The sequence below is a fragment of the Brachyhypopomus gauderio genome, chromosome 9 (genome assembly GCF_052324685.1).
Source record: "Brachyhypopomus gauderio isolate BG-103 chromosome 9, BGAUD_0.2, whole genome shotgun sequence".
Lineage (NCBI taxonomy): Eukaryota > Metazoa > Chordata > Actinopteri > Gymnotiformes > Hypopomidae > Brachyhypopomus > Brachyhypopomus gauderio.
This window is the reverse complement of record NC_135219.1, coordinates 4155254-4169219: the sequence shown is the minus strand read 5'-3', so window position 1 is coordinate 4169219 and position 13966 is coordinate 4155254. Positions and strand designations below refer to the sequence as shown.

Genomic DNA, 13966 nt, shown 5'->3' with positions numbered 1-13966 from the left:
CAATGTTCACCGTAAGACGCTAGTCGTGTCTCCTCCTTCCTCCAGCACCACAGCGTCACAATTATAGAATATACAAATGAAACCGTAATATCTTCTTGGGGAAGATATTATCTTGGGGAAGATATTATCTTCTTAATTATTATTGGGGAAACCTGTAACTTTTATCATATGTGTGCAGCAAAACCATCTGATCCTCCATTTTTAAACTGCATTAGGCGACATTGGAGAGTTATAGGGATTTGGAAGTAGGAGTCTGAACAACTGAGATTCTTTATGAGATTCTTTAATGGACAGCTTCATGGCTCACTGCAGAACAGTTCAATATGGAGGAGATTAAGAAAGTTTTTTACCATTTAATATTTTGAGGATCATGTAACTTTAAAGACTAAAAGAAATTATCCAAACTGATGAGAAAGTAATGGTGACTTTTCTAATGCGGTACATGTAAATGGTACATGTGATATGACTAACAGAGTCAGGCAGTTATTATTAAAGAGGAAATGATTCAGTGCAACTAGTAACTAGAAATCAATATCATCTAGTGAAAACTCCCCAGTGTGAACACCAGTTAACAGAGTATTTGATTCAACGACCTCATAGGGGAAATTTAGAGCATTATTCTTTGATGGCTGCTGGACCCCCCTCAAAGACCTTAATTTCCTGTAGCTGTGCCATAACACTGTCATACTCTTTCTGCCACACAATGTCTGACAGTGATGATGGATCAATCTCCAGGAAGGCATAGGCGTCCTTGGACTGTATTTTGAATATTTGAGCACCTTTAGTGCAGGAACCACCAAAATCTGACCAAATCTGTAAAAGAGATGCAAAGTCATTTAGACCTAAAGCTGTTCATACTTATATAATGAACCAGAACTGATTCAAAATTGATTCTACATTATACTTTTCAAATGTTACTGTAATGTGCAAATTATTTTAGAAAAAACATTTTTGAATGTCATTGACTTCACAATGTAATTTTACATTAATGTTATAGTTTCATATATCAGTTACCTTTGAAGCACACTGGATTGAATTCACAAATTCCTCTTTAAAATCAGGTTCTTCAACGAGATCTTGACCAACAAAGGTCTTTTGCTTCATGGTCTCCAACAAGCTTTGCACATTTCCCCAGAGGTTTTTAAGCTGAATCAGAATTTGCTGAATTTTTGTCAGATAACACTGAACCTCCTTGAGGTGATGAGGGTTGGGAATAGAACCTGGAAAAACACAAACAAACACAAACAGACTAGAGTTTAAAATGACCAAACCAGTGAGTGTAATAAAGGAAAACAGTGCAGTCCCTGTTTGGATATGTATTGGCAGGGTGACAATACACTACATCACTGCATCCAAAGGTTAAGTGTTTGGGACAACAGCAAACACACACACACACACACACACACACACATAACCAAAACATTCATCCAAAGATACTCACCCATGTCAATTTCTAGCTTGGCTATTTTCATATGGAAGTCCATTTTCTGGACCTGAATGCTCCACTGTTGTTGCTCCAGACGTGATTTTTCAGAGTTGAGCTGATCTAGCTGGGATTGAAGAGCTTTAGTTTTCTCAGCAGCACCAGGGGCTGTTGCAGCATCATAAATGCTCTTAATGATTGCCCCGATGAAAGGCACAATAGCTGCGAGGATGCCAAGGCCTGAGCTTTTGCTTGTTACATCCTTTATGTGACTCTGCAGCTCCTGATTTTTGGCATTTATCAACATTTGGGTTTTTTCAAGGTTTTCTCCCAATTCTGCAAGCTTTTTGTCCAATTCCTTAATGGTTTTCTCCATTTCTTGATGTTCCTGGGAAAGCTGGGCACTCTTCTGCTCAGTGTTTGACTTTTCAGTGATGATGTCACTGGTAGTTGTGGCCACATTTTCATTGTGTTCAGTATAGCTAAAAATTAAAAATAGTCATCAGTCAACATTCACTTTGTCTCTATAGATTATGAAGCATCTAGCATTTGTTTTCGTGCTTTTAATCTTTTAAAACTAACAACATATCATTACTAAGGTGTTGTGACCTCCGTCATATTGTGTATTGTGCATTTTTGTCATTGTCTGCTATGCCTGTGTCTATTGTGAGTCTACCCCTTTAAGACTGTTTACAGGGGCCGTCCGTTCTTCACCTTCCACACCTGATGCCGCTTACCGTGACGACGGAGGAAGATGGAAATGAAGCATAAAAGGCGGATTTGGACATGGACGAAGCAGGCTACGCCTTGGTTTTGTGCTTGTTCTGAGATTTCTGAGATTTAATCATTCGATTGTTGGTTCTTTCTAGTTGCTGTCTTGCTGTCTACATTTGTATATTTGTATATATCTGTATATATAATCTATTGCACCAGTAGTAAGGGTGACTGGCTGTTTTGTTTCTGGTTTATGGGTTTGGTTCTGTGTGTTTGATTAGTCAGGGAGTTAGGAGAGACATTGTGTTTTTGTTTCACGTTTGATTGTGAAGGGTTAATAAGTAGTCCCTGTGTTAGTTAAAGTGGGTTTTCTTTTGTTGTTCATTTCCGTTTTCAGTGAGGGTCACCCTGAAGGTTACCTGGTGTTATTAGTCATGTCATTCTATATACAGTGGGGAAAATAAGTATTTAATCAGTCACCAATTGTGCAAGTTCTCCCACTTAAAAAGACGAGAGGCTGGTAATTGACATCATAGGTAGACCTCAACAATGAGAGACAAAATGTAAAAAAAAATTGAGAATCATTTTGTCTGACTTTTAAAGAATTTATTTGCAAATAATGGTGGAAAATAAGTATTTGGTCAATAACAAAGGTTTTCTCAATTTTTTTTTTCACATTTTGTCTCTCATAGTTGAGGTCTACCTATGATGTCAATTACCGGCCTCTCTCATTTTTTTTAGTGGGAGAACTTGCACAATTGGTGACTGACTAAATACTTTTCCCCACTGTACATCCCATACATTTACATACTATATAAAAACTCTGTCAACTATTCAATTTGGGCTGTCTCTGTGGGTGTTTTTGGACATTTGGCCGTCACAGGTTATCACATACTGTCACGCCAACTTACAAACACCTTGATTCACTTTTACATCAAAAATAAACTAGTGCTCATCCGGACCTGCAGGGGGCAGACAAGTATTGCAACAACCATTAACTTCCTGTCGGATCTGAGGGATTTCCTGAAAAGCGGCCATCTTTACTCTCAGATTAAGTCATGCTGCAGAGGACAAAGGAGCTAACGTTTGAAACAAAACCTGGGAAATGACAAACGAAAGAAAACAAGAAGATCTTTCAGTTCACCGGTAAAACGCTACTGGTTATCAACCTGACTGGCTACCTGTTTGGCTAACTGACTGGCTACCTGTTTGGCTAACTGACTGGCTCCCTGTTTGGCTAAATGACTGGCTACCTGTTTGGCTAAATGACTGGCTACCTGTTTGGCTAACTGACTGGCTAACTATCTGCCTGGCTGATACCTTTCGTCAATCGAATTAAACAATCTAAAGAACTTCAATAAAATACAAAAAGAGGAAAATGCCTTTGAGTTGTTCCTTGCGTGACTGGGCTCTTTCAAGCCAAAAAATCAAAACAAAACACCAAGAAACTTGACACATACCGGTTCATCATTATCATTTTCTCTGTTACTAGTCCCTACCTAGACGGGGTACGTAACAAAGGGAAGAAAATCTGCTAAAATATTGTGTGCTGCTACTAATTCATACGTCTGCTGTATATACTAACAGTTAGTTAGATAATGCAAGAAGTTAGATAATCCTCATCCGTATTCTCATTACAGAGACATCTGATCAAATTCTCTTTGAATAGGAAATCAAAGAACTCTAAACCTACTGACTGACATTTCTTTACCAACAACATCTCTGCATGTCATGGTAATTAAGGCAAATAAATGTTACCTCGTCACCATCTTCTCTACGTCTTTAATAATATCATGGATCCAGGTTCTTGCTTTTTCCAGGAACTTTATAGCCAGTGTTGGTTTATTTTTTTCAACAGCAAGTATCATCATTGGAAACAGTGATGAAACCAGATTCTGACTGGTGCCCACACACTGTGTTGGAAGGAATACAAGAAAATATAGAATATATAACAACATATAAAATCCCACCTTGTGAATGTAAACCTCATTGCAGCTATTCCTCAATGTGCTGTAAGATTTGGCTACAATCCAGGTTCTGAGCTGGTTGAGAAGTCAGAGATCTTGTTCTGCTTTATGGTGACTTTAAAGCTATTATCTCGACTTCCTGCCTTCCAGTCTGGTGCTGTGATACTTGAGCATGTCTGATTACTGAAGATCTTTGTGGTTTCAGGGCTGTAGTGTTGGTTACTGAGGCAGTACAGTAGCAGTTTCTATTAATTCTCTCTTGTAAAATAAGTTTAAAAGGAGAAAGACTGAGAGGCACTGAGATGCAGAGTTTTAGAAATTAAGGAAATAATTTGATAACAATGACTCTTACATAATTATCCTTAATGTACTATTATTCCCTCTATTCCTCTGTGATACACAATAACTTTCTTCCGAGTGGACTGAAACAAATAGATCTCAGCATACAATGACATCATACCTTCAGTAGGAGTGCTTCAGAAGATCCAAAGAGCATTTGAGTTTCTACAGCCCGCTTCCTGAGGAGCCTCTCCAAGTTTGGGAATTTAGCCAGACACAGGTAGGAGATGTGGAACAGCAGGGAGACCTGCTTAGACACTGGGAGAAGCTCCTCCGTGAATGCTGGACTCCATTCAGAGAGTTGCACAAGTTCTGTGATTCAATAAAAAAATAATTTTAATGAAATAATCTCACAACCTTGCTTGTATAAACCTTCTCACGCCCTAAAGTCCTAAATGGAAACTTGCCTTTGCTGTTAGCCATTGTCTGTAAGAACAGGGAAGAACTGTGTACAGTGTTGTCCTATAATTAAATAAAAGAGGTTAGAATAGCATCACCAAACTTAGTAAAAAAACGTACTATGTGTGATTCTAAAACCTTAATGATTCTTAACCTAAATGAGCACATGCTAAAATGTGAAACATACCTGCAAAGCTTTGTGCTTCTTGGTTGTGCTGTGTGTGAGATGCTCACTGGAGGAGGTTTATATCATGCATGCTCCGCCTCTAAAAGTTCAGAAATGGAACATTTCCTGTCCACATTCCAGCGAACTGCTGTTCTGGGAAAAGATGTTTGTAAAGCCAATACTTTAGTAGACAATTGGATTAAGTACAGTTGACTGGAACAGGGCCCGCCCTTCCATTAGGAGATATAGGCAAATGCTAGGGGCGCCGGCTGTCGAGGGGGGGCGCTCGCGTGAATGCGTTATTTATTATTTATTTATTTACAAATGAACAATTCATAAATATGAAAACAAGCAAAGTCCACATAATCACAACTTCATTGTTTAATAATATTAGTCAAATGAATTATTATAATAGCACACGATACCCATCACCCGCGCAGCCCCCTCCCCCCGCTCACTCTGCGCACCTCGTTACTGTTTCTCTGTGGGGGAAAAAAACAACACCAGAGTGAGTGACAAAGACCAAAGTTCTCTGGTGCCCAGGGGAGAAAAATGAGAAAAGAGGAGGAAGAAACCAAAGGTAATATAATATGGTGAAAGAGAGATTAGAGGGGGGCTTATGACAAAAAGTGATTTACGACTTTGACCTCTAGTTGACCCCGCCCCTTACCCCCCCCCCAACCCCCACCACCGATGCACTCGCACATGACCTTGACTCACGCTGTAGGGAAACCTCCGTCCACTGCCCGCGACACACACACTCACACACACGCGCCCCCTAGTCACACACTCCCCTAGTCACACAGAACAGCGCACACACAAATATGCCTACTTCAAAGTAGCGTACTTCAAACAATTAACAAACTCTAATGAATCAATGAAGAATCATTCTCAACCGAGTTAAACCACACTGTATAAACAATAAAATTACCTCTTTTAAAAGTTTATGTAGAGAACCTTGTTAAACTATCAAGTTTATAATGACAATCTTAAAACAATGTAAATATATGTAAAAGATTAATACATTGTTTTATTCACTGTTTTTTCTGAAAACATGGAACTCAGATGTCAGTCTCCCTATATCAAAGAAACTGCCATAACTTTTTATCAAATGTTGGAATATCTCCTCAGGAATCACCCGACTCTTTTAAAACATATCCTTTCCAAAGTCTGCAGGAGCCTATGATACATGTTGGGTCATAGTGCTTAATATCCATTATGTGAAGCTCCACTGTGTAGCAGAGTTTCAGGGAACTTCCTGAAGACTTATGAAAGGCCGTCCTTTAACAGTAAATGTGGGTTTATCAATAAATGTGACAAACCCATAGAAAGTTGCAAAAAAAAACACTGGACCGAGGCATGAATTGTGCACCAGTTTAACACCAAGTTTAATCTATGTGCATAGCAGTTCACAAAAATTGCTTCTGGGGCAATTTCTTTAACTTTATCTTAAAGTCCTTTAGCGGGAGCCATGACAGTAGTCACAATGTACATCACATTTTTTACATCACAAAGTGCTGCATCTGTTATTTTAAAACACCAAAGACAGATTGGACATTTTGTCATTCTGAAATATAAAACATCCACAAATCATTACTAAGTTTGGGCCTGCGGTATTTACATAACAAATTATCAGACTGTTGTACATGACATGAAAATGTCAGTTGTCTTATCTACTCGCCAGTCAAAAATGTAAGCAGATGGAACTTCATCTTTGATTTCATTAAGGCCAGAGGCTGTAATAGCAGAGCCTACAGTTGTAAATAACTCTGAATGTAGTTGGACATCCCAGAAAACAGAGGATGACTGGAGTGGTTAAGACATCATCGTACACGGATATTCTCTGTAATTGCCCTTGTTAGTAGATTCTACCCTCATTACAACCTCTAAAAGTGAGCTGTTTACCGTCGAGCAGTGAAGAACATCAATATCTGGATAGTTGCTATTTTGTGCTGTTAAATCTTTATCTTTTGGTCCCTTAATATGTAGCCCATCATCAATCACACGTTCTACTGTGACTCTACATAGGAAACCTGACCATGAACATGAGCTCACGTTCCTTGTTTTTCTATTGAGTTTTGCATATCTAGTCAAAATTAACCAAACCCTCCAAACACACCTTTCACCAAACAATATGTAACTGAGATGATTGCGGCCAAACATTCTCTTCGTTTAAGGTAAGACACTACAGGCAGGCATGAAAATCTGTCACCTTTCGCCGTTTTGAAGTTGAAAAGGGTGACCTACGTGAATCGTGTAGATCCGATGAGTTTTTTGTTTGGGGGGGGGGGGGGGGGGGTCGGGAGATTATATTTTAATTATCATATTGACTTAATTAGCAAACAGAGCACTTCCGAAATTGGCTATTTCAATGACAGTGGCCAGCAGTTCCCGCCCAGAACCATCATAGAGGCCAAATAGCGTTTCAATCATACGAACGTTCTTCATTCATGTTATTCATTTACTGCTAAGCGGGACGAGAATCAGGACCTAGTGCTACACCGCGGAAGTCAGAAGAGCGTACATTTACCACTACATTTACCAGATCGTACATTTACCACTACATTTACCAGATCGTACATTTACCACTACATTTACCAGATCGTACATTTACCACTACATTTACCAGATCGTACATTTACCACTACATTTACCAGATCGTACATTTACCACTACGTTTACCAGATCGTACATTTTAATTGGGTGGATTTAATTGGGTTATTAATGGTTTCAATCGTTTTCATATTTTGCGGTAAAACAAAGTTACTGCCGTTCGCTACAGCGTTGAACACTGTCAGATCTAACCACAAGCTCTTGTGATAATAGGCCCATCTATCTACCTATTTAAGTTCGCGTCAACCCCGTGTAGTTAACGGTGACATAAAATAAGAAACAAGATTTTTTTCTAGTGTGTCTGTAGTTGTAACTGGTGAATCCAGGGACGTGTGAGGAGAACATTCGCGCCAGGGCTGAAAAGATTGAAGATGAAGTTGTAAACTCTTGTCGTTTGAGTCTACCCTGTGCTTTAGCTCATGTTAGAAAATAAAAACACGTAAACCTGGTATTTTTACAATAATTTTCGCCGCTGATGTATTTATTGGTTCATTAAGACGTAATGGTTTTGACTGAGCCATCCGGAATGGCGAAAGCGGCTTCTTGCGTTTACGGATTGCGTTTACATTGAATCCATTGACATGACAGTCAAAAAATTTTTTTAATGGATTTTACTATATTTTACGGAGCCCGTAAGGTGACATCATGTAAAAAATAAATAAATAACGCGTGGGAACGAGATACTAACGTCGCCTTTCACACGCGGCAACAAAGTTTATTTTTTCACAGCAAAGCAAGCAGATCCCAGGGATGTTCGCGAACTGACTGCCCAAGGAAGGTAAACCTGGCTTTATATAAAGTAATACTTAATTATCTTGTTCGCACGCGTTAGTAAGTCGTGGCCACGCGTTATTATATTTTTTACATGACGTCACCTTACGAGCTCCGTAATATTTGGCATCACCTGTCGCTGTATCCCCGTACACCAGCAGCCACCCCCATCCCCCCCCCCCCCATCGCAGTATACCCATGACGTCACATGTCAACGCCCCGTCGCCGTATCCCCATGACGTCACATGCCCCGCCCCCCGGTCTTCTCACCTTTTTAACCCCTGACCCATTTTCATGCCTGTACAGGTGAATAGGGTAAAAATGTCATCTAGCAATCACTATGAAACTTACCACATTGATTATTGACATTAAGAGAATTACAAGTTTTCTGAAATGTTATGTTTAAATATGCAACTTAGGCGTTATCTAATTAAATATATGTTAATTTGCATTTATTTCAAAAACAGAAATCTAAACAATGCATAAAGTCAGGTTCAAAATTCTTGTTTTGAGATTCTGAATATCTTTATAAATCAGAAAAAAACTGTTTACTTACTCTCAATCTAATCATATCATTAGAGCATCCCCAACAATAAAAGGACAAACAACAGCAAAACAGAGCAATGTAATGACTAAGTTTAACTTCAATAAAACGCAATCACAGCGCACACACTGCAACCTGTAGAACTTTTACCTTAGATTGTTGTATGTCTGTCCTGCACAATAGTTCCCCAGTCCTGTTTACAACCTAGTCATCCATCCCTGCTCCATATGTATGTCCCTCACACATTTCCTCATGATGTCTTTTCAGCTTTTTAGCTGTGCTCAGGTTTGCACTTGTGTTTCACACCGGCAGACGTGTCAGATGCGACAACCTCTGCTTTTGATATTCTGAGTATATCAGCTTCATCACATTGACAGTAAGACTGTGCTCTGATCATATCAGCTTCATTACATTGACAGTAAGACTGGGCTCTGCAGCCACAATCTCTCCATATCAGTCATCATAGCAGAGGCACCTTCACTAAAGGTAGAAATGGCCATACCTGTTGCTGCCTCAACCCTGCATTTACCAACACGATTAAATGTATAGGATATCACTACCTGTTCATCTCCTCACGTTTAATTTGTGTATTTATTTTTTACTTTTACATAACATAGGTATGAGTTTAAAACCTTTAGTCACATAACATTGTATTCATTCACTTTTATTAATATTTTGTCCATTCTACCACTAAAGAAAAAATCTGTAGGGTAAAACTGACATTATTTAAATGTCATTATATAAAACTGTCTCTATCTCAACCCTGTCCCATACCTGTATTATCTTTTGTAAACCTGCATGTCCCAAGACGCGTATATGTATATACAGGTTTGCGGTACCCATCTCTTTCACACAGACTGCACTCTTAAAACAAACTGCTGCAAAATCCGTGGTCTGATATTAATTTTAAGCCCTGTGCCTACACAATTAGGACAAATTAATCCACTAATTAGTTCAAACGCGCTTTGCTGTGCGGCGCATTTGGTCCGACCCGCTATCTAAAGTCTAAATGCGTGTAAGCATTTCATTATCTAATTGATTTTTGCAAGTTTCACCTTGCTTCTTCTCGCAAGTGACAATTGTTGTCTTTTCTGAGAAGCTGTTAAAAGCAATACTTTCGGCGTTTTTATATTATAAAGATACTGAAATGCTAAACCAGAAAGTGTGACCGCATGTGACCACGTGACGCTCTCGGGTTTCACATTCTCAGAAATCGACACCGGCCAACGAGATGTCAAGCTTGCGTTTAAATCACCCTTTTATTCTTTCACGATCTGTTGCTGTTAGAAAGGAAATGATCATATTTGGAGCAGATGTACTCGTGTAGGAGAGAGAGAGAGTTTTACAACGATACCCATGATGATGACAGGTAGATAACGGGAGCGGCGGTTCATGCTCCGTAAGAACGCTAACTTTTCGTGAACTTATGAAAAATCTACAGGCGCATCCAGATAAAGTGTAGATAAATAAACACTTTAATGTTTATTTTGCACATTTTCTTTCCATCAGCTTGAAATAAGACATGTTACGGAATCAAAATAGCCTAAAACCTCAAAATTGACCGGCGCTGTCACGTAGGGCAACGCCTCCTCTCGTAGCTGTCACTCTGGGTTCCCTCATGTCCGTGTTCCCTGCCTGTTTGTCCCGCCCTGCTCGTTGGTTTTGATTCCTCGTTTGTTACCACACCCCTGTGTCATTGTCATCACCTGCCCCTTGTTTAATGTCTGTGCATATAAGCCCCTGAGTCTCCCTTGTCCTTCGTCCGGTATTTTGAATTTGATTTGTGATCGTGTCTGTTTCTTCGCTGTTCTCTGTACCTGACCGTATTCGTGTTTCCCCCGTTACCCGTGCTCCCTGTCTTTGTAATGCCTGTCTTTGCTTGTTTCACGGACTGCCCTCCTGCTATCGACCCTGCCTGGCTATCCGACGATGAATACGGTATTCCCCTGAATAAATCTCGCTCTTCTCAGCACTTGTGTCCGTCCTCTCACTCCGTGGCGCGAGCCACGTTACATAATACCGGACCTAACCAGGACACAGCGAGAGAGCGAGACTCCGGTGAGTTTAGTCGCTGTAACGAGTTGTTGGCTGCTTCCGTGCAGTTTAACTCTCTTGTGTTACAGCGCGAACGAGCCGGAGACAGGAATACCCCTGGCGCTGTGGGAACAAGGAAGTCTCGTCGCTCACAGAAGAAAGTGCAGTCACTTTTAACTGGCTTTCGCGACGAGACTCCTATTGAGCGCTACGTGTCTGCCTGGCTTGGCGAACACCACAGGCGTGAGCAACCTGTGGTGCAAGCAGCGGGCAGACGGAATGAGCGCACAGACGAGCGTTGGCTTAACCCTCGGTTTGCTCTCGGTGGCCACTGCGAGCTCCCGACGCCTCGGAGGAGGCGGAGCCGTCGCAGAGAGAGCAACCGAGAGGCTTCTGTGTCTGTGTGTTCTTCCAGGCTCGCCCAGGACCCCAGTGACGCAGACCTCCCTCCGATGATCCCGGAAGCCGCTCCCCTAAGGCTCCCAAATAATTTTTTGGGGGGGAGTACTAGCCACTCACCTCGAGAGTGGCCGGCTCGGAACCCGGAGGACGTCAGCGCGGCGGACACGCCCCCCGATGACGTCAGTATGGCGGACACGCCTCCCGAGGACGTCAGTGCGGCGACTCCGCCCCCCGAGGACGTCAGTGCGGCGACTCCGCCCCCCGAGGACGTCATGTCACGTCTGCGGCCTGTTCCCGCGATCCCGAGGAGGTCGTCCACGCCAGTTCCAGTTCCCGCTGCCCGTCGGCAGTCCGCGCCGGTTCCCGTCCCTGCGACCCAGGAGAGGTCGTCCACGCCGGTTCCCGTCCCTGCGACCCAGGAGAGGTCGTCCACGCCGGTTCCCGTCCCTGCGACCCAGGAGAGGTCATCCACGCCGGTTCCCGTCCCTGCGACCCAGGAGAGGTCGTCCACGCCGGCTCCTGTTCCCGCTGCCCGCCAGCGGACCCTGCCTGTTCCCGCTGCCCGCCAGCGGACCCTGCCTGTTCCCGCTGCCCGCCAGCGGACCCTGCCTGTTCCCGCTGCCCGCCGCCCGGCCGCGCCTGTGTCCCCAGAGACTGTGCTGCCCTCTATTGGGCCTGGACGTTTTGTGCCCCCTGCTCTGCCCTGTGCCCCCGTCTCTTTGCCCATGTTCCCCTTGCTCCCTTGTTCTGTCCCCGGTTTTGTGTTGGTCCCAGTCCCTGTGTGTGTACCTGTTCGTGTTCTTGTGCCCGTCCCTGTGTCTGTGTCTGGTCGGTCCCTCCAGGTCCCTGTACCTGTGTCTGTTCCCCAAGTAATCACCCACTTTGTTCCTGTCCCAGTCTCGGTTGTCCAAGCCGTGTTTGCCTCCGTGTGTGCCTCTGCCCTGTCCCCTGGCCCCACTCCCGTGTCTGTCCCCGGTCCTGTCCTGTCCAGTCCTGCTCCCGTGCCTTGCCCTGTCCCTGCCTGTATTGCCATGCCCCGACCCAGCTCCTGGCACGTCTCTGGTTCCCCTGTCTTTGTCCCTGCCATGCCCCAGGCCCCATGTCCTGTTCTGCCCGGTCCTGTCCCTCTGGTCTGTCCTGTGTCTGCTGTTCCTGTCCCTCGCCGTGTGCCGTAGTTCCCTGTCCTGTCCTAGTCTGTGTCCCTGTCCTGTCTGCCCTTGCGTGCCCCGGAGTGGCACGCTTTGAGGGGGGGTTCTGTCACGTAGGGCAACGCCTCCTCTCGTAGCTGTCACTCTGGGTTCCCTCATGTCCGTGTTCCCTGCCTGTTTGTCCCGCCCTGCTCGTTGGTTTTGATTCCTCGTTTGTTACCACACCCCTGTGTCATTGTCATCACCTGCCCCTTGTTTAATGTCTGTGCATATAAGCCCCTGAGTCTCCCTTGTCCTTCGTCCGGTATTTTGAATTTGATTTGTGATCGTGTCTGTTTCTTCGCTGTTCTCTGTACCTGACCGTATTCGTGTTTCCCCCGTTACCCGTGCTCCCTGTCTTTGTAATGCCTGTCTTTGCTTGTTTCACGGACTGCCCTCCTGCTATCGACCCTGCCTGGCTATCCGACTATGAATACGGTATTCCCCTGAATAAATCTCGCTCTTCTCAGCACTTGTGTCCGTCCTCTCGCTCCGTGGCGCGAGCCACGTTACAGGCGCATGATAAAACTATGTATTTGCCTGCCGTGTCTCGCCATAAGCACCTCTAATAATCATGTTCCCGGTCGTAACAGGAGAGTTAAAATAATGCGCTCCGGGCACGTCCAACAGGGAGGAGACCCAGGTCACGTGGGAGAGATTATATCTCTCAGATGTCCTGGGAACACCTCGACACCCCCCCAGAAGAGCTAGAAGAGGTGGCTGGGGAAAGGGAAACCTGGGCCTCTTTGCTCAGGCTACTGCCCCGCGACCAGGGCCCCAGATAAGAGGATGAGAATGGGTGGATGGATGTATCCTGAATTTTGAACTAAATGAATGCTGTGTGATGCTGTTTAATTCTCTACATAAGGAATGCCAAAACATGGCCCACATTTGCATTTTACACCTGAGAATATCCCTCTGCAATCTTCACTAAAATGAAGCGACTTAAGAAGTCAATATTTTACATTTTTCTACAGTATATACAAACAGTATAGTAAATAATAAATAAAATGAGCTGGAGTTTATGAGTTTATATTCCATATATGCCCCATGAACCGAGCTTGAATTCCTCCAAATGCCTCCAAATGTTCTTTGTCAAAGTGATGAAAAGCTTCAGATGATCTTCCAATCATTATATATTACACTGCACAAATTCATTCCTACTGTGCAATAAATGTGTAAATATTCCAGATAACAACTGAACTGAAAAGTCTGAAGTGTAGTACTGAACCCCAAATATGCGCAATGTCCGAGGGGTTAAACGTGTTGTGCTTCTACGGGGGGAAAACGTCACGCTAGTTGATGACAACCTGTGAGAACTTGTTCTTTGAACACTTGCACGTCCGCTACATTGTTTTGGAAGAATATAGTTATGTACATATAATATTAAATATCTGCAGAACTTTT

The 13966-nt window shown here is 43.1% G+C and overlaps 1 protein-coding gene across 1 annotated transcript; it reads right to left on the bottom strand.

Annotated features, from left to right (window-relative positions):
• Positions 1 to 290: 290 nt before the first annotated feature.
• Positions 291 to 5123, bottom strand: LOC143522426 (uncharacterized). Its single transcript, XM_077016148.1, has 7 exons — positions 5030 to 5123; positions 4851 to 4905; positions 4565 to 4755; positions 3896 to 4050; positions 1442 to 1905; positions 1015 to 1220; positions 291 to 813 (listed from the first exon to the last, which is right to left on the bottom strand). Exons 2-7 carry the CDS (start codon positions 4864 to 4866, stop codon positions 616 to 618), a joined length of 1230 nt encoding a protein of 409 aa, XP_076872263.1. The 5' UTR covers positions 4867 to 4905; positions 5030 to 5123; the 3' UTR covers positions 291 to 615.
• Between the last annotated feature and the right edge of the window lie 8843 nt (positions 5124 to 13966).

Coding starts and splice junctions, on each gene's coding strand:
- LOC143522426 (XM_077016148.1), bottom strand. Junction 4,051..4,564: donor CTGAAGCACTCCTACTGAAG/GTATGATGTCAT, acceptor CTTCCAACACAG/TGTGTGGGCACCAGTCAGAA. Junction 1,221..1,441: donor CAAGCTAGAAATTGACATGG/GTGAGTATCTTT, acceptor GTGTTTTTCCAG/GTTCTATTCCCAACCCTCAT.